This window comes from Talpa europaea (assembly GCF_964194135.1).
Source record: "Talpa europaea genome assembly, chromosome: 1".
Classification (NCBI taxonomy): domain Eukaryota; kingdom Metazoa; phylum Chordata; class Mammalia; order Eulipotyphla; family Talpidae; genus Talpa; species Talpa europaea.
The window spans coordinates 137,575,327-137,596,522 of record NC_140073.1 but is presented as its reverse complement, the minus strand read 5'-3'; the positions used below and the strand labels follow the sequence as shown (position 1 = coordinate 137,596,522).

The 21,196-nt window shown below is 34.3% G+C and overlaps 1 protein-coding gene and 1 pseudogene across 3 annotated transcripts in view; one reads left to right on the top strand and one right to left on the bottom strand.

Annotated features, from left to right (window-relative positions):
* Window positions 1-3,244: 3,244 nt before the first annotated feature.
* Window positions 3,245-21,196, top strand: part of KANSL1L (KAT8 regulatory NSL complex subunit 1 like) — a gene marked incomplete at both ends in the record, with an annotated part of 80,610 nt that continues 62,658 nt past the window's right edge. For both annotated transcript variants that reach the window (XM_084251996.1, XM_084251995.1), the window contains one exon: window positions 3,245-4,332. In XM_084251996.1, coding sequence (XP_084108122.1) covers window positions 3,245-4,332 — 1,088 coding nt within the window. The remainder of the gene's footprint in view (window positions 4,333-21,196) is intronic.
* Window positions 14,052-14,598, bottom strand: LOC311180397 (glutathione S-transferase Mu 4-like; annotated as a pseudogene). Its single transcript has one exon. The product of its transcript is annotated as a glutathione S-transferase Mu 4-like (transcript).

Genomic DNA, 21,196 nt, shown 5'->3' with positions numbered 1-21,196 from the left:
ACCCCAGGGCTTGATCCTAGTCTCCTTTTTCTTCTTTGCTTATACCATCCCCTTAGATGAACTAGTCTATCAATAGTTCTTATACTTTAAATACAGATTATATGCCAGTGACTCCCCCCACATGATCTGTCTAGTTATGAATTCTCATTTGAACTCTAAAATTGTTTTTCCAACTGCTTCCACTTGCATAGCTAATAGGTACTTCAAACTCAGCATATCCCAAACAGAACTTTTTGTTTGTCTTATTCAGCCTTCTGTAACCCCAAGTCTATCCAATTTCAGAAAGTGGTACCACTGCCCAACAAGTTGCTCATGCCACACACCTAGGAGTCATATTTGATAGCAATTTTCTTTGCCTTTAGTCCCACAATATCTTGACCATCAGAATTTTGTCAACTTTATTTTGAATCATGGGCTAGGTTCATTCCTTTTTCTTTTCTGCTACCACACTAGTCCAAGCTACCAGCATTACCTCATTTTTATGTTACTTCGGTAGCTTCTTAACTGTTTTCCCTGCTTACATTCTTAAAAGCTGTTCTGTTTTGTCTCCAATACAAATCTTTTCCCTACAGAACAGCCACAGTAATTTATTTTAAATAAAAATGTAAGTCAGATCATGTTACTTCCTCATCTAAATATACCTTCTGTAGTTTTCCTTTGACTTACCTAAAATGTCCATGGCTTGGACTTTTTTCTACCGCTCCCATTTTTTCCCCTATTACTCTCTCTTCCTAATCCATTATTTGCTAGACATATTTGTCATTTTTGTAACACAAATATGCCAAATTTATTCCTGCCTTAAAACTTTTTGCTAGTTGTCTTTTTTCCTTAGAAAAGCTTTCACTCCACATCTTGGTTATTAACATATCAGGTCTCAGAGCAGATGTCACCAACGCAGAAACTTTCCTTCATCTACAAATCTCGGTTAATTCCTATTCAGCAAGGTCATTCCCCATCACTCTAGTTTGCTTTGTTTTCATAAAAACACTATAGAACTCAGGGGCTCCCTGGTGGTGAAGGGCTTAAAGCCTCAGTGCTATCGAGCTGTTTATTGCCAGCCACTGTGGCATCTGTTCAATCCTCAGCCAGGGAGATATCCAAATGGTGCAGCAGACCCTCCTGTCTTGCCCGCTGCTCCCCTCAGCAGTGTATTTCAGTAGATCTGCCTGTTTTGCTCCCCACTCTGTCTCTGGTGAATCCTCTCACCACCCCCCCTACCTCTGGTGTATACCCCAGTTCTTTGTATACATAAATAAAAATAAATCTTTCAAAACAAAACAAAAACACTATAGAACTCTTATTTGACATTTTTTTGTACTTGTTTATATATTCTATACCATTTGCTCAAATGTAAGCTCTGAGAATACAGAAACATTATTTTTCAGGTGCGCTGCCTTCTTTCAAGTACTTAGGGCAGTATCTGTTACACCTGTCTCGATAAATAAATATTCACTGAATTATTGAATATTTTATCAAATATATTTTATCAAATATATGTTAAATAAATATTAAAATATAGCTTCTACCAAACTATACAAAACTATATGAGTCGGTGTTGGTCACTCATTTTCTGCTTTAAAAAAGTGGAATGATTTATTTCCATAATTTGTGAATTTTTGTTTTAAGAAGATGAAATAGGTCTTTAGCTGCCATTTACAAGTACTTCTCTATAAATAACATATCAGGTATGAAGAGTTTTATACCCAAATGAAAACCAGTTGGTTTTACTGGTGGCTTGATATTCTTACTGTCTTGTTTCTTAAATTGCCTTCTGAAACACTGGAGACACTTTAAGTCCTATAAAATAATTGTGATCCTATGGGATATATTTTATGGAATTAATGGTTATCTTCTTGAGATGAATTTGTAAACTTATTCTTTATTTTGTTTCTCAAATTAGTTTTTTTTTTGCATTCTACCTAATTAGATTAGATTAGATTCTGCTAATCTTTGCGAAGAATCAGTTTATGATTTTTTGTTTTTATTTTTATTTTTTTAAAGATTTATTTATTTATACAAGAACCGGGGTACGTGTGCAGATGTGCGGGAGGGTGAGAGGATTCACCAGAGACAAAGCAGGGAACAGAACAGGCAGATTGACTGAAATACACTGCCGAGGGGAGCAGCGGGCCAGACAGGAGAGGTCTGCTGTGCCATGCGGGTACCTCCGTGGCCAGCGGGGAATGGAACCATCACTGCAGAGGCTGCCACAGCTTCACGACAGCTTTACAGCACTGCGCTCAACTGCCTGCACCACCAGGAAGGCCCAATTTTTTCTTTTTAAATAGGGGTGGTAGATGTAGAGTTAGAACTAGCACCTGGGACATACAACAGACCATCATTGTTCCAAAGTATCTTCACAAAATTTAAATTGTTAATATAATTTTTTTTCACTAACCAACACTTACTAATTTTTAATGGTACTCTTAACTTTTTCTGTGAATCAGAATTATATGATTTTATAATTTTTCTTTTGGGAAAATAATGAAATGTTTAACAATAATACTAACCTTTGTGGTTATTTGTCACTATTTTCCAGGCAGCAGTAACAGCTTCTGTAATGATAACTGATGACTCCAATTTGTAAAAAGGGAAAAATTTATTGTAGATGCTTTTCCAGGAAAAATTATGCAAATTGCAGAGTTAGGCAAGTTTTTACTGTCACATTATTTTAGCAGCTGTGAAGTTATATCCTTTTCATTTGTAGTTTAGTTCACTTATATCTTCTTATTTATTATTTACTGTTATTGTTAATAACACTGTACAGATTGTGAAGTCAAATTGAGGTTTTGAGAAATTTATTATATTCTATATGTTAAGTAATTCTTACTTTTGGCTAAAAGTATGGGATTGAGTTACATTTTCAAGCATGAGTCCCAGATTCAAGGTTAAATTTTTCTTTTCTGTTTGACTCCCTTAACATTGTCAAAAAACATGATTCTGAGATATAATTACATCCATTAATGTTTGTCTCATACTTATAGTGGTAGGTAGTATGAAATTTTAATTGTAACTGAGTGATAGGGTCATAGAGTGATGAATAGTCTTCGTGTATTCCTTTTGAGGTGGGAAAAAGCATAGATAACGTTGGGAGTTGGGAAGTAAAAGAAGACTTTGATTCCATTCGTGTTTTAATCAGATGTGTCGCCATTGGGAAGTGTATAAGCATAAAACATTTTCTAGATATTTGATTTTTTATTTTTACATTATTTTAGGTTTCCAATAATTATCTGCAGGATTCGCCATGACACCAGCTCTAAGGGAGGCAGCAGCAAAGGGTATCTGCTTTTCATCTTTGCCAAGTACCATGGATTCTGACAAGATGTTATGCATGGAAAGTCCAAGAACTGCAGATGAAAAGCTTAAGGGAGATACTTTCTCTCAGATGCTGGGATTTCCAACTCCTGAAACTACTCTTAACAATAATTTTGTGAATTTAAAACATTTTGGCTCCCCTCAGTCTTCAAAACATTATCAGACAGTTCTTTTAATGAGTTCTAATTCTACATTAAATAAATACAATGAGAATTACAAACAAAAGAAATTAGGGGAACCCAATTGCAATAAGCTGAAAAATATACTGTGTAATGGCAGCAACATTCAGCTCAGTAAACTATGTCATTCTCATTCTGAAGATTTCATCAAAAAAGAACCTTTGTCAGATACCACAAGCCAGTGTACGACAGACGTACAGATTATTTTGGATTCAAATATAACCAAAGACACTAATATAGATAAAGTACAATTGCAAAACTGTAAATGGTACCAAAAGAATACGCTTTTGGATAAAGTTACTGATGTTGAGATTAAAAAGAATATATTGCAGTGTGCTCAAAAGAAAATTTGGCCTGGCCACTCAAATGTGCCTACTAGTTCCTCAGCTGCTGAAAAACAGGAGGAAGTGAATGCTCGTTTGCTTCATTGTGTAAGCAAACAGAAAATTTTACTTAGCCAGGCTAGAAGAACTCAGAAACATTTGCAGATGCTCCTGGCAAAGCATGTCGTTAAGCATTATGGTCAGCAAATGAAATTTTCTATGAAACACCAGCTCCCCAAAATGAAGATCTGTAATGAACCTACCACAATTTTGGATAATAGTTTACCTAAATGCACTGAAATTAAGCCAGATGTCAACGTATTGACTGCAGAACATAAATTGTGGAATGATACAAAAAATGGCTTTGCACGGTGTACCGCTGCAGAAATCCAAAGATTTGCATTGTCTGCTACAGGGCTGTTGTCTCATGTTGAAGAGGGTCTGGATTCTGATGCAACTGATAGCAGCTCTGATGACGATTCGGATGAATATACCATTAGAAAAAATGTGGCAGTGTAAGTGCAAAATTATTATTAGACCTCTTAGCATTCTGTATATAGATATAATTTTGTCTTTGTTTCAAATATGTTAAAAAAATTTTTTGATTTTAATTCTGATTCCATAATCTTTAGCTTATAATACTTTGGTGAATTTTAAAACTATTTCATTCATTTGTTAAACTACTGCGTATGAAACTAAATTTATAGTACTAATACTTACTGTTAATAGTACTAATTTTACTACTACTAGTAAATAATAAAATAATAGTGCTAATATTTGCTATTAATATATATCTGTATATACATATATTTACTAGTTAAAAATAAGTTACTCAATTGCTCTATCTAGGAAAATCCATACAGGAATATTAAAAGATAATTAGTTATAGATTAATGTTTTGCAATCTTGAGTAGTATAGACTATGGACAAGGCGTAAATTTTTGCTAAGACTAGTCAATATGTATAGATATAACTCAAAAAATTTAAATTGACACATAGACATTTTATCAATTGATTAACTATTTTTCTTCTTAGCTTACTACATATACTCTTTGTATTCACAGCTTTCAGCTCTTGTCCTTACCAGCTTGGTCAATTTTTGCTAGATTAATCAATATAATCAAAACAATAATATCAGCTATAAGCTAACATTTGGATGCTTACTTGTGCTAGACTCTAGAGATTCAGTTGTGGGCAAAATATTTATAGTATCTGTTCTCTTGGGAGTCTACTTGTAAGAGATGTATCTATTTTAAAAAACAAAGCAAAACAAAAACAGAGAAAAAATAGTTTTACTCACCAAACTGTGTTAACACTGCAGAACATTTCTGTCTGATAAAGTTTCTGAGGTGATGGAGATGCTCTCTCTACCATAACCAATTGGTCCTGGCCTTGTGTGACAATTGAGCACTTGAAATGTGACCTGTACAACTGAGGAACTGAATTTTTAATTTTATTTAATTAGAATTAATTTTAATTTAAATAGCCAGAGGGAACATTATTTTTCATATAGTTTACAGGACAACTATCGATGTCCCTAAATTGATGCAAAATACTATGTACAACAGGTTTTTCCAGCTTTACAGAAGTAGATCGTTCCTATTTGGTAGATTACCTTTTGGGTCTGTGAACACTATTACCATTAATTTGACTGGATAAAATTTGAGTGTTGCCAGACCCAGAAAATAGTCTACCAAGTCATAACCGAATAGGAACTGTCTACATTCAAATATTGGGAGAAACCTGAATGTAGTGTTTGGAAGGAAAGAGTACATTATTTTTTTTATAAATTTCTCAAAGATGAATGAGAGTCATTATAACATTAGAGGCTTAACACATTAAATTCTACTAATAAATTGGACAGTGTATTAATTTCCATAGTGAGTAATAAAATATAACACAAAGTAAGCATTCCATTCTTTTGGTGTTCTGTTATCACTAGATTTGCAATTTGTTTGAATATGGGAGTTTATTATTATTGATTACAAATAATTTTTTTTGACATTGTGCTATTTAATTTGCATATAGTATCTTATTTAATCATTTCAACAATTAAGAGAGCTAATTGTTATCCTTATTTGGCTTAAGAAGAAACAGACTCAGCATGGTTAAGTAGCCCAGGGTCAAAAAGTCAAAGAAAATAACTAACCTTGCTTTGGTTTTCCCAAGGCAAGGCTTATCCACTGCATTCGAATGTGCTGACTTCTGTGATTTTTGCAAATGTGGGAAACTGCACTGCATAATTTGTGGTAATGAGGCGGGTGAGGGAGAGGAAAAGCCATATAAGTGATAGTGCTAGGATTCTTGCCCATATATGTGAGACTTTATTTATTTATTTTTTAAAGATTTATTTATTTATTTATACAAGCACTGGGTACAGTCAGAGCGTGGGAGGTTGAGAGAATTCACCAGAGCCAGAGCAGGGAGCAGAACAGGCAGACAGACGAAGCAAACTGCTGAGGGGAGCAGTGGGCGTGGCAGGAGAGGTCAGCGTGCCATATGGGACCCTCGCTGGTGGCCGGGGATAGAACCAGTGGTGCAGAGGCTGCAGGCAGCTTCACAGCCCAGCGCTCAACCGCCGCGCCACCGGGGAGCCGGGGAGACCCCTATATGTGAGACTTTAAACTTAACATTCTTTATATTGGATCATGAAATTTTATCAACATTATAGTCTTTTTTTTTTTTTTTTTTTTTAATAGAGGCATGCTTTATTTGTTTGCTGGTTTGTTTGTTTGTTTTGTTTATACATGCACTGGGTACAGTCAGAAGTGCGGGAGGGTGAGAGAATTCACCAGAGCCAGAGCGGGGAGCAGAGCAGGCAGAAGGACCGAAGTACACTGCTGAGGGGAGCAGCGGGCGGCAGGAGAGGTCTGCGCGCCATGTGGGACCCTCCTCCGGTGGCCGGGGAGCAGCCGGGGATCGAACCGGCGCCGCAAAGGCCGCACGCAGTTTCGCAACCCAGCGCTCAACCGCTGCGCCACCGGGGAGGCCCCATTATAGTCTTAATAATTACTATATATTTGTATTCTGAAAGAAGTCCAAAAATTTATTAATTTTTATATTCATAACACTTTTAAAGTAACTCAACTTAATAAAATGTAAGTACATTATTATTTTTTTGAATATTTATTTATGCATACAACAGCTGGGGTACAGGCCAGAGAGGTGGGGGGTGAGAGGATTCACCAGAGACAGTGGGAAACAGAACAGGCAGACTGACTGAAATACATTGCTGAGGGGAGCAGTGGGCGAGACCAGAGGTCTGCTGCACCATGTGGATTGCTCCCTGGCCAGCCAGAGATTGAAATCGTGCTGCAGAGGCTGCGGATTGCTTCCTAGGGCAGTGCTTAACTCCTTGCACCACCAGGGAGGCCCAGTACATTATTTTTTAACTGAGAAGAGCTAGTGGGATATTTTGTCTTAAGCTGGAAACAAAATAAGAAAATCTTGTCTTCTGGACTATTTTAATCTTTATTATTCTCTCTCATTGATCTACAGCACTTACTCTACCATAAACTTATTACATCATATTTATCCTATGTGACTTGCTAATATATGTATCTTAATCTAATACCTAGTAAGAGTGGAAACCATATTTTATACTTAAAATTATTTTATATAGCAAGCATATACTTAGTCATTGGTTAAAACATTTTGTTTTAATATTTACATTTATTACTTGAGTTTAGTGTGAAAACATTAAGTGCAGACATTTGAATAAAGCATACATAAATAAGGAAATTCAAACTGTTGAAACAGTTTTTTATACAAAGCATCAAGCAGTATATATCCCATTTCTTTTTCTTTGCCAGTTTATTGAAGAAATAAAGTAACCTGGAAATTGAAATAAAGTAACCTGGAAAAAAATTCAGTTCAGGTTTGCATAGTTTATTTCTCATTTTATCTCACTTTTTTTCGTAGTCCACTGAACAGACTTCAGTGAAGCATATATTTTAGGCAAACAAAGACTGTATGAAATTTAATATTCTTTAGGATATACTTCTATCCCCTTGAATCATTTACCATTTAACAATATGATGAATTGGTTATTAAAAACTATTTCTGTATATGAAGGGGTCAAGTGTACTTTTTTCTTAGGTTAAATTCATTCATTCATATTAATATTTGATATATATAATAATTTGGCATACTTTAATGCACTGAATTATTTATAATTTCTTGGTCTTTTTTTTTTTTTTTTTTTTGCTACTTGAACTTGATATGAGATTTCTTAATTTTATATGTCTCCCCAAACAGGATTTTAAACTTTATTTTGAATATTTTTACTATTCTTAAGAGATTTCTTATTGCAAAGATTATTTCTCAACTTTTTATTAATTTTGACATTGTATTTTGAGAACAATATATTTGTATCTTTTGATATGAGTATAAAAATGATTTATTTTTTTTTAAATGGGATTTAGTCAGTTCTATTTCAGGTTGGTGAGCTACCTTTATAATTAAAACATTTATCCTAATATTTTCTTTAAAAATGATTATTTTCTCTATTTTAAGTTTTTTAAAGGTGTTATTTTTTTTTCTTTACGTTTCTGGAAACTAAGTTTTCAAATGTAGTTGAACATTTTTAATGAATAAAGTTCCGAATAAAACATAAAATAGGTTAAAAGATCTATTTATGGATCTAAATTTTTAATGAATTTACACAATTTTTTATTATTTCTGTTGAGTATGATGACTTCTTAAATCATAACGTGTATAGTGCAATTATTATAATTAGTTTAAGCCACTTAAAGACTAGTTCTACTTTTCTGTCTTTGTATGGTTACTGCCTACTATTATGTACTTTTCTGTGGGATTTCTTTTCTTTTCTTTTCTTTTCTTTTCTTTTCTTTTCTTTTCTTTTCTTTTCTTTTCTTTTCTGTTCTTTTCAGTAATTGTTCAGCGAATGAATTTTTCCACCACTGTATAAGTAGTTGTGAAGATATAAAAATTGAGTTGGCTATATTAGACTTGCTCCTATACTTTTTCCTTACAAAATGTGCACAGTAAGTTAATTCATAATGACATTACTGGTAAATTTTATAAACAACTTTGGTTGAGAGGCTCATGATCATTAGGGGGAAAAACTCAATTTCCGTTGAAAAGGAAAATAGGGTTCTAAGTATTTTGTAGGTTTCAGATACAATACGCTAACATGACTAGAAATTTCCCTTCTAGTATTCTGTTCCTTTGGTGAAGGAGTACATGCTCTGGACATACTTATGTTATAATCATGACTTGCTCTGTGACTCTGAGCAAAAGTTTAGATTACTCTTAAACTTTCTGATTGAGATTCCTATATGGTTTAGAGAGTTCTGGAGATAATTAGATGAAATATTCAATATATAGTGCCAATGCATAATCAGACACTGCTGTTGCAGCCAATAAAAAAGGAATTTACAGCTGTGGAAGACTGAAGTTTAATATTGCTACAGGAATTTGGGGAGCCAGTGTAAAATACATGCCTCAGAATTAATCCATTTGAGAGATGAGGAAGCTGGTGTATTTGTACAACAAATCCCATCAGTTCTTGGATGATGGCTGTTCCTGATAGTATTAATTTCCCAGCACTTCAAGCAATAGCAACAACAAAAGCCATCAGCAAAGAAATGCAGGTGCTGGCAATTGGAACTTAGGCCTGTTTTCAGTAAACTGGTAAGTGCTAGGTGATATGGGTGGATCACTGAATGACTACTATAATTTTATTACCTCTTATTGGTGGAACCTTAGAGTTCTGGAATCTATTTTCCTTTTTTGGGGGAAATGATTATCAGTTGTTTTCTTCCAGCATGCATGTGGGAAAACTCACAGATTAGGAAATAGGCATTTTCTGACCCTCCAAGATTGTTTTAACAAAACGTGTTTTCTTGTCATATTCTAGGAAACCTGCCAGTATCTTCCAAGTCAAACAACTCTCTTGGTGTTGGGAGAAAATCCTTAATTTCCCCAAATTAGTCTCCATATATCCAAATTATCTTTGATATTTTAGTGTGTAAATGAGCAGACTTGATAAGGAAATTCTTTTAAATGAATTTAGAGATTCAAGGAAGAAAGGAGAATTTTTGATGTTTAATTGTAAGTTGTCAGATGGTTTTTTCCAGTTTGAAAGACATAAAAGAAATTAGTAATTTATTATAGTATTATAGACTCACAAAAATGAATATACATAGTTTTCTTTATGTTTTCCTATTTGCCAATAGAAAGGAAAAGAAGGAAAAAGGCAGGTGTAAATTTCCTTTTAAGGAATTGGATAAATAAAAGTATGAACTCAGTGTGACATTCAGAGTAGAGACTAATGACATTTCATTAATAAATTGCAAATTAAGAGTGTGTTTATATTTGTATAAAGTTAAATCTAGAAATTATTTTTGCAATCATTTTTAATTCTCTACACTTTGAAAAATAGATGAGAGAAATCTTATTTTGCTTCATTTGCCTAGAAAACTAAGGAAAAGTTGAATGAAAAGTAATCCTAGAGAAACTGCTTTGATTCTTTTTTTAAAGCCATTTTTAATTTGTTTTATTTATTTATTTTTAAGGATTTATTTATTTATTTATACAAGCACTGGGTACAGTCAGAAGTGCGGGAGGGTGAGCGAATTCACCAGAGCCAGAGCAGGGAGCAGAGCAGGCAGAAGGACCAAAGTATACTGCTGAGGGGAGCAGCGGGCGGCAGGAGAGGTCTGTGTGCCATGTGGGACCCTCCTCCTGTGGCCGGGGTGCAGCTGGGGATGGAACCCGCGCTGCAGAGGCTGCGGGCAGCTTTGCAATCCAGCGCTCAACCACTGCGCCACCGGGGAGGCCCTGCTTTGATTCTTGAGTGGTAATCCTTTCTTCCCCCTTTGTGACATAAGAAAAATGAAGAGCATAAATTCAGGTGGACTTGTGGAACAGATTAATGGTTTTAAATGGTAGCGATGTCTTTCCAAATGATAAATAAATATTTCCTATTATGGCATGTGGACATATTTGAGGAAAATAATACTTCAATTAAAAGAAGCTCATTGCTTTATTTTATGTATACATATATATTAAATAATGAACTTTCGAGAGTACTTTTAAATTCACAGCAAAATGAGTAGGAAGTACAGAGTTCTCACGTATCCACTGTTGTTCCAAGCACAATCTCCCCCACTATAGACATCTCCCACTACAGTGGTATATTTGTTATAATCAAAGAAGTTACATTTACATTATTTTCCTAAGCCCATAGTTTATATTAGAGTTCACTCTTGGTCTTGTGCATTTTTATGGTTTTACTTATATTTAAGTATTTTTTGGGTACTGATGTAAATGGTAATGTGTTTTTAATTTCAAGTTCCACTTGTTCTTTGCAGACATAGGAAAACAATTTCTTTTATACTAACCTTGTATCCTGCAGCTGTAACTATTTATTAGTTGGCAGGAGTTTTTATTGTGTGATTGTCACGTCCACATATGATCATGTTATTTACAAACAGAACAGTTTAATTTCTTCCTTCCAAGCCTATCTATCTTTTATTTCCTCTTCTTGCCTTAATGAATTAGGGAAGAATTCCAGTATGATACTGAAAAGGAGCAATGAGAGGAAATACCTTGCTTTGTTCCTGATCTTAACAGGGATGTTCTTGTTTTCTCCTTTATGATGTAGCTGCAAGTTTTTGATAGATGAAATCAAGTTTTGGACATTCCCTCTATTTCTAGTTTACTGAGAGTGTTTATCATGAATTTTATAAAATGCTTTTTGTGTATCTGTGGGTAATGTGATTTTTCGTCTTTATTCTGTTGATACGATGAATTATATCAATTTTTGAATGTTGACCAACTTTGGTATAACTGCGATAAATCTTATTTTGTCACATATAAATCTCTTTATATGTTGTTGAATTCAATTGTTAATATTTTGTTGGAGATTTTTGCATTTATCTTCATAAGAGATATTGATTGGTCTGTTAATTTTTTAGAATGTCTTTGTCTGGTTTCAGTATTAAGATAATGCTGGCCTTATATAATTAGTTAGGAATTAGCTCATAATAGAAGTAGTTACTCTGCTTCTACCTTTAAAAGAGATATAGAGAATTGGTAACATTTCTGCCATATATTTTTGGTAGAATATACCAGTGAACCCATCTAGGCTTGGTGTTTATGTGTTGGGAGGTTATTCATTATTGATTCAATTTCTTCAATGGTTATAGGCCTACCCAGATTATCTGTTTCTTCTTCTTCTTCTTTTTTTTTTTTTATAGAGGCATGTTTTATTTATTTATTTGTTTTGTTTTGCTTGTTCATTTATACATGCAGTGGGTACAGTCAGAAGCGCGGGAGGGTGAGAGAATTCACCAGAGCCAGAGCAGGAGCAGAGCAGGCAGAAGGACTGAAGGACACTGCTGAGGGGAGCAGCGGGCGGCAGGAGAGGTCTGCGCGCCATGTGGGACCCTCCTCTGGTGGCTGGGGAGCAGCCGGGGATCGAACTGGCGCCGCAGAGACCGCGGGCAGCTTCGCAACCCAGCGCTCAACCACTGCGCCACCGGGGAGGCCCCTATCTGTTTCTTCTTGTATGACTTTTGGAACATTGTGCCTTTCAAAGAAATTGGTCCTCTTCTTTTAGGTTATCAGATGTGTGGACTTTGAGTTGTTCATAAGCTCCCTTTATTATCCTTTTAGGGTCCATAGGATCTGGGCTGATGTCTTTTATTTCTGGTATTTGTAACCTATGTTATCTCTCTTTTTTTCTAGTTAACCTGACTAGAGGCATCTTCATTTTATTGATCTTTTTAAAGAACCATATTTTGGTTTTGTTGATTTCCATATTGATTTTGCATTTTCATTTGGTCATAATATTTTAAAATTCCTCTTGAGATTTTTACTTTGTTTTGTTTTACTTAGAAGTATGTTGTTTAGTTTCCAAGTATTTTGAGACATTCCAGTTAATCTTTCTGAATATTTGTTTCCAGCTTAATTATATTGTAGTCTGAGAATAGACATTACATGATTTGTATTTTTCTTAAAACTTGTTAAAAGTATGTTTTATGGACTGGAATGTAGTCTGTTTTGGTGACTGTTTCATTTTAGTTTTAGAAGAACTAACAGCAGAATGTAATCGGCTGTTGTTGAATGAACTAGGCATAGATGTCAATTATATCCAGTTGATGGATGATGCCATTGTGTTCAACTATGTCCTTAAACGTAGTTAGATCTGTCTTTTTCTTATAGAAGGGTGGTATCATCTCCAACTGTAATAGTGGATACATCCATTTTTGCTTTATCATTCTATCACTTTTACCTCAATCAGTTTGATGCTTTTTTGTTTGGTGTGTACACACTGAACATTGTTATATTCTCAGTGTTCACCTTTTTTACACTATGTAATGCTGTTCTTTATCCATAATAACCTTCCTTGTTCTGAAGTCTATTCTGCCTGAAATTATTACCTGCTTTCTTTTGATTAGTGTTAGCATGGCATAACTTTCCCCATTCCTTTATTTTAATCTGTGTCTTTATATTTAAAGTAGGTTCCTTATAGACAATATATAGTTGGGTCTTAGTTTTTGATCCATTCTGACTGTCTCTAACTTTTAATTACTTATGTAGACCATTCATGTTTAAAGTGACTATTGATATATATATTTATATATATATAGTACATTAATATCTACCATATTTGTTGTATTTTCTCTTTATTATTGTTGCTCCTGTTTGTTTTCCATGCTTTGTCTATGTTTTGTAGTTGTGTGTGTGTTGTGTGTGTGTGTCTGTCTATTTAAGGATTTACTGGGGATCAGGCAGGCAAGGCAGGCACCACATTGGGGGAGCTGAGCCTGTACACCAAGCCAGCCTGGTCATCACGGCAGTGCTGGGAACTCAGGATTGAGCTTTACAGCTGGTGTCTTATTGGATACCTTAAGGTAGAGGGAAACGCTAAAAAAGAGTATTGTCTATTTGGCTAGTGTAGATAATGTTGAGGGGAATGTTTTTGATGAAAACTAGGCTCTGTAGTATTTTAAAGGGCCTGAATGAAGAGGGGTAAGAGAAAATAAACGGCCCAAGTAAGACCTTAGTGAGAAAAAAGAAAAGAATAATCAAAGATAGGTAAATTGAGGTTGTGGGAGGGTCCTGCTGTTCTATGCTGCTCACTGGCATGACAGAACCAACTCCTGGCTCCCATCTCCTGACTTTACAGAGCCTATTTTTTGCCCTACATAACAGTCTTTAGAAAAAAACAATATATGAGTGATTTCATATAGGCCCTCAAAGCCTATATAAAATACAGGCTTGGGAAGACATTCAGGCACTTGGTCTCAAATACACGGAGTTTGTCAAGGATGTCATAAGCCAGGAAATCCACATAGGTGATCTTGTCCAGGGCTAACCAAGGTCTCTTCCCCAGAAACTAGGAGTAAGTGCATCACCATTTCAGGGAGTCCTTTCAAGTACTCAGTCTTCATTTTCTCAAAATCAGGGATGTAACACATTGGTTAGATGTAGAAAAGTAACCATAGCCTGCTTCTCCAAAAATGTCCCCACAACCATCTCTTCCGTCTCCCCACAGATTGTGTTTGCCAGCCATGTGGCACAGGATTATATTGCTCTGGGTGATCTTGTGAGCCCCATCAGTTAACCAGGGCAGATTGAGGAAGTCCAGGCCCAGCTTGAATTATTCATTCAGCCAATGACTTCTGTCATAGTTGGAGCATCGCCTATCATGCACTTCTTTTCCACATAGTGTGAGTCTGTGTATTCCAGGATTGTGTCAATGGAGTGAGCCTGCCTGCAGATGTCATGTAACCAGAAGTCATAGCCATGGTGCTGGTTTTTGCATTCTGAATGGAGGGTTTTCTGCACAGCTGGACTAGAAATTTATTCTTTGAACAGAGGCTGCTTTTGTAGTTTCAGTTGAACATTTAATGTAACTTTTTTTCCTTTCTTAGCATATCAGTTATAAGCCTTTTGATAATTATTTTAGTGATTACCCCAGAGTTTGCTAGAGAGAGACAATCACACACACACACAGATTAGATAGATTTAGAACTAATACAGGTATACATTCAAATAATACTATGCTTCTACAGGGGCAATTTAATTACCTTGAAATAGCAAAAGATACCTAATTCCTTCCTCCTATGCCCATGTTACTTTTGTTATTCATTTCAATTATATGTAAACATAAATGCACACATATATATGTATAATTACATTGTTGCTGTTATTTTAACAAACTGCTCTCTGTTGACTCCATTAAGAATAAGAGAAATAAGTGTGTTCTTTATGTAGGTCTGAGTTTTTGACCTATATAGTTTCCTTTCTCTCTGAAAAATTTCTTTTATATTTGAATAAAAGATAGGGAGATGATGTCAATATAATGTGGAATTTGGCTTGAATCTTTTCCAAATCACTTCAAGCATGTTAATGTTTTGGAATGATCAAGGAAAACTTTTTCACAACTAAAGAGAAATACATGGTGATAATCTAAGAATACTGATAATACTGTAAAAGTACTCCCCTGTAGCTAAATAAGTTGCTAGTTTTTTAGTTTAAAGAATTGGGCTATATATTGCATATGTTAAAAGATCTGAGGACATTGCAAGTTCAGTTGAAGAATCTGTGATGACATTTCCTTGTGTTAAAAAGAAAATGATTGATGAAAAAGACTAGATGATATTTTTATTAAACTGGTCTCTATTGAAAGTTAATATCTTAAGAACCCACATCAAAGGAAGAAGCATATACTCTAGTATATGAAGCTTTAAAGGATGAACTGGTTTATTCTTAATATAAATGCCACTTGAAATTTAACTAATATTTTTGTAAGGATTGTTATTGTTTTGTTAGGACTCAGATTTTAAAATTCCATATGTTTTGAATTGTCTGGCTCTAATTCTGTTTTTTCTATAAGTTCAGCTAAGTTTTTGTAAGAAAGAAAATTAAAATTATAGTGGCTCAGGCATGATTTAGTTGTTTTTCTTACAGAACAGTTAGAGGTAGATGGGTAATATGGGATGGATAAATAGCTCTGCCTCCATGAAGGAGTCCAGAACACCTGAAAAAAGAATCTGAATTACTGTCAAGGTTTTTTTTTTTTTTTAATATTCTAGTCCAGTATGCAAATGTAATTTTTTTAAAAGTAATGAAATTATGAATATGAAGTATTGGAAACAAAATGTTTTCTTTCTCACTAACTCATATACACACATGTAAAATTGGGATCTGGCCATAGTGAACTAAAGTTACTTAAACTATACTTGCTCTTCAGCAACTATGTAACTATAAAAAACTGGCCCAAATATATGAAACAGTCACTGTTTTCAGAAAATGGGCATTAGGCAGCAATGGATAGAAATATTGTGATTCTTGAGAAAAAAGAAGCATGTGAGGTGAGCCCTATAATTGCTCTGGTTTTCTGCCTGAAGGCACTTTCTCGTTTGTGGTACAGGGAGAGAAAAGCCAAATAGAACACAGTGATTTTTCCTGACTGTGACAAAGATTATAGTTGGAGAGGCTGAATTAGTTGAGATTGGTAGATTAGAATACTGAAGAGGGCCTGTTTATACTGAAATAGAAAGAGTACCAGAAATCTTCATATAATTCCTTTCAAACCTACTTTTAAATACTAAATTGTGCATGGGTACGTGAAACTTCACAATAGCAAGTAAATTATTAGGAACTTGCAATCTGAACAATTTCTAGCGCTTATACAGGGGTGAGAGAGGTTTGAGTTCCTGAATAAGCAGACTGGAGAGACTTTGTTGAACATCTGGAGAATTCAGTAGGGATCACAGAAAGGTCACATTTCAAGAATATTGCTGAATTAGCTCAAGTGAATGAGTGCTCTATACCTGCTTTAGCAGATCTTAAAAGCAAACTGAAAAGAATGAAGTCGAACAGTGAGTAATTTAATAACCTGTTGAAACAAAATTTATGATTCTTTGAAGGAAAACCATAAAGTTAAGAAACTCAACCACATAATATTCTTTAGTGTTCATAGTATTCATTAGTATCCATAATAAATTTGTGTATCTATAAAAATACACATAAATATGTATGGTAAACTAACTACTACATAGAAAGAAGGTGAAGAAAAAGCAACAGTAGAAACAGACCAAGAAATTGCATAGATGAGTAACAAGACCAAAAAGAAGGTGAACTGACCATCAGTGTCCTGGGCATAATATCAAAACTTCTAACATTTATATAATTGGAGTTATAGCTCTAATCAAAAGGGAGACAAAAAATATTACAAGAAATAATGACCAATAATTTTCAAAAAAACAAACAAACAAAAAAAAACAAGTTCAAGAAGCACAATAAATCCTAACTGGGATAAAATCAAAACTACAATAAGGTATATTGTGGTCAGATGACTTAGTTCTTGTGATAGAGAACATCTTAGCAGCAGTGGGGGGAGAGGAGTAGGAGAATACTATAGAGAAGCAAAGATATACAAAAAAATCACTGGTGACTTATCCGCAGAGGCATGTAAGCTAGAAAACAATAAAATATAAAAGTGCTAGAGGGAAAAAAACCATAGAATTCTAAAATTTTCTACCCAGTGAAATGATCTTTTAAAACACAGGAAGTGATATTTCCAAATAAACAAAAGCAGAGATAGTTTGCTGTCAGTATACTTATACTAGTGAAATCTTAAAAGATGACCTTCTGAGAAAATAAAAATGATAATGAAAACTCAAATCTGCACAAAGTAGTAGTAGGGTCAGAAATGCATGGAAATTAAAACTTACAAGAGAATTAAAAAATTGTTTTAAAAGGAATGGTTATCAAATTTTGTGGGATGGAGCTACAAGATTACTAAAGAAGTGCTTAGGTGAAAATTTATTATATGTCCTTATATTAGAAAAGACGGGGTTAAGTCTCATATAAATCTCTAAATCTCCCACTTAAAAAGCTAAAAAATGTGAACAAATTAAATCCAAAGCAAGCAGAAGGAAATAGTGATGAGCAAAATCAATGAACTATACAACAGAAAAGCAATGGAGAAGGGCCTCCCTGGTGGCACAAGGGGTTAAGACACAAACTATGAAGCAATCCGCAGCCACCACAGCACAAGTTCCATCCCCAGCCAGGGAGCTACCCACATGGCACAGCAGACCTCTCCTGACTTTCCCACTTCTCCCATCAGCAGTATATTTCAGTCAATCTGCCTCTTCTGTTTTCCACTCTGTCTCTGGTGAATCCTCTCACCTCCCCACACCTCTGGCCTGTACCCTAGTTCTTGTATGTATAAATAAATAAATCTTTGTATTAAAAAAAAGAAAAGAAAAGCAATGGAGAAAGTAGTGAAACCAAAAGGCGGTTCTTTAAAAAAATTTAAATTGATAATCTTCTAATTAGATCAGGAAAAAATTACTGATGGCAGGAAGAAATAAAAACATCACTATCGACATTTATAGGCATTATAATCGGTATATTTGAGCAAATAAATGCCAATAAATACAACACATTAAATGAAGCAGGCTGAGTGCTTGAAAGCTATAAGTTACCAAACTGATAGAAGAAATAGAAAACCTGAAAACCCTTATATCAGTTAGAGAAATCAAATTAACAATTATTTGACAAAATTAAACCCATTCATAATGAAAACACAAACATGCAAAACAGGAAATAAACTGAAACTTCTTCAATCTGATAAAGGATATTTATAAAAATTACATAGTTAATCTGTCTAGTGATATGAGATTGAATGCCTTCTCCATAAGATCAAGAAGAAGGTAAGGAAAGAATGTGAACTCATATGACTGATAAAAATTAACATCATACTGGAATTTGTAGCTAAGGCATTAAGATAATGAAAATAATAAGCATCCAGATTAAAAATAAAACTGTCTTTATTTGCAGTGGACTTGATAATATACATAGAAAATCATAAGGACTCTGTGAGGAAGCTACTAAAACTCCTAAGTGAATTTAAATGGGTCAAATGATAATAGGTAACCAACTGTACACCAATCAATTATATTTTTATGTGCTAGCATCCTGGTTTATGGATGCTAGTTTATAATAGCATCCATAAAATATACCTAAATACAGTGTAAAACATAATTGAAATAAGTTAACAGTATGAAAATACACAGAGAAATAATACCTGAACAGTAACTGAAAGATTCAATGGTGTTAAGATGTCTGCTGTCCATCAGTAGATCTATTAGTTTTGAGTGTAGTCTTCATCAGAATGCTTCCAGTTTTTTGTTTTTTTGGTTTTTTTGGTAGTGATTCTTATATTTGGAAGGGTCAAAATAATAATGAGAGAGAACAAAGTTGGAGAATTTAGTGGATTTAAAAAAAATTACTCTAAACACAGTAATTACTCTAAGCTACAAAAGCAGTATTGATTAAAGGTATTTAGATTGATTAGAGATCTTAAGGGGTATATGTCTGTATGCAAATAGTGTTCTAGGACAGTCTTCTATATATTCGAGCACTGTTGTTTTTACTGTTACAAAATAGTGGAATATTTTCAACAAATGGCTCAGGAATTAAATATCCCATAGAAAAAAACATGAATCTATGTCCTCCCTCTTTTACTATACATAAAAATTAACGAATTCGATTGTAGATCTAAAATCTAAGACTTCAAAATGTTAGAAACATGCACAATCATTGACTTTGTGTTAAACAAAGGTTTCTTTGAATATAAAAAGAATTGTTCATGAAAGTTTGATAAGTTAGCTTCATCAAAATTAGTATCTGTTTCTGGTCCAAAGACACTCCATAGTCATACTAGTTTGTTGTTACAGCATCTCTATTCTAATTGGCTACATTTCTAAGTTATATATGCCATTCCATCATTTGTTATGTAAGTTGTTTATATAATGTGTTTTGATTTTGGGGTACAAAAGGTATTCATCTCTGATTGAGATAGCCATATGTTTATCTATAACACAGTATCAGTTATTTTTAAGGAAAACCACATTTTTGGTGGAAGGGAGCATTTTTGGTGTCTGTTAATACAGGAGATAGATTTTATTCCTGTGAAATAAGGTGTACTTTTCAGAAAATTTATTCCAAGTATCACAAGCATTATTTAGTTTGCTTAAACTTAACCTGCTATTGCTATTTTTCTATTTTAGTATAATCTAAAATTGTGTATTAGATATGTAAAATTACATTACATAAATATTTGTAAACTTAATTTTAGTACCAGAATATTTTTACTAGAAGTACAGTAACCTAAACTCCATGAAATGTTTCTTTTTTTTCTATTTGAAAATTAGCTAATCATCAGTTTTAGTTAGAATAGGATATATTTAGGGTAGCAAATTAACCTCAAAATCTCAGTGGTTGAACATAGCAAAGGTCTAATGTGGCTTACACAAGTCCAGTGTGGTTTGGACTGTGAATGTCCTTCATCTTATAACTGTACTATTTCTACTAGTGACTTTGTGGGCGGTCATGTGAACTGGAAATGACTATGTCACTTTTGTCACATGGCTCCAGCCTAACTGCAAGGAAGGGTGGGAAATGTAGAAGAGGATGTGAAATATTTGAAGATCACATTTATCTGTACCGTGCCAAGATTGTTATGGTTGCATCTTAATTGGTTTCTTTCCTTAGTTCCTTTCATGTGCTACTACAGTGTATGATCTATCTAGGAACCAGAGTGCTCAGAAAATACATTTTGTTATTACCTAGATAATAGCTCCCTTTTTATATAAAAACCCAACATTTTACCCTCATCTGTGCAACTACTGCATGATATGGCCCTTGCCTTCCACTCTAATCTGTTGATTGGGCAGTGATAATTAAATATTACCTATGGATAGTGTAATTTAAATAGGCGTTCTCGGGCCTCCCTGGTGGTGCAGGTGGTTGACTACGCACTGTGAAGCTGCTTGCAGCCTCTGCAGTGCCGGTTCAATCCCTGCCGGCCACGGAGCAACCCACAGGGCACAGCAGACCTCTCCTGTCTTGCCCACTGCTCCCCTCAGCAGTGTATTTCAGTCAGTCTGCCTGTTCTGTTCCCCACTCTGTCTCTGGTGAATCCTTTCACTCTCCTGCACATCTGGCCTGTACACCAGTTCTTGTATAAATAAATAATAAAATCTTAAAAAATAGACATTCCCTTTTGTTGTCTATAGTTTTAAAATTGTGATTTACAACTATCAGGATTACAAACTTATAATAATGAATAAACCAAGTAAATATTATTACCAAGAGATGTCCTTATATGAAGGTCTCAATCAATATTGTAAGCAATTAGAATCTTAAAAAAAAAAACCTCTGGGGGGTGTTGATGCAATGTTAAGAATGAATAATTATGTTTTGTATCTCTGACAACACTTTATCTTTTATAATAAATGTTTTCTCTGGCTAAAATTTAAAAGAAACACATTCCATTATAGTTAAAAGTGTTTTTTTAAATATATACTTTTTAGAGCAGTTTTTGAT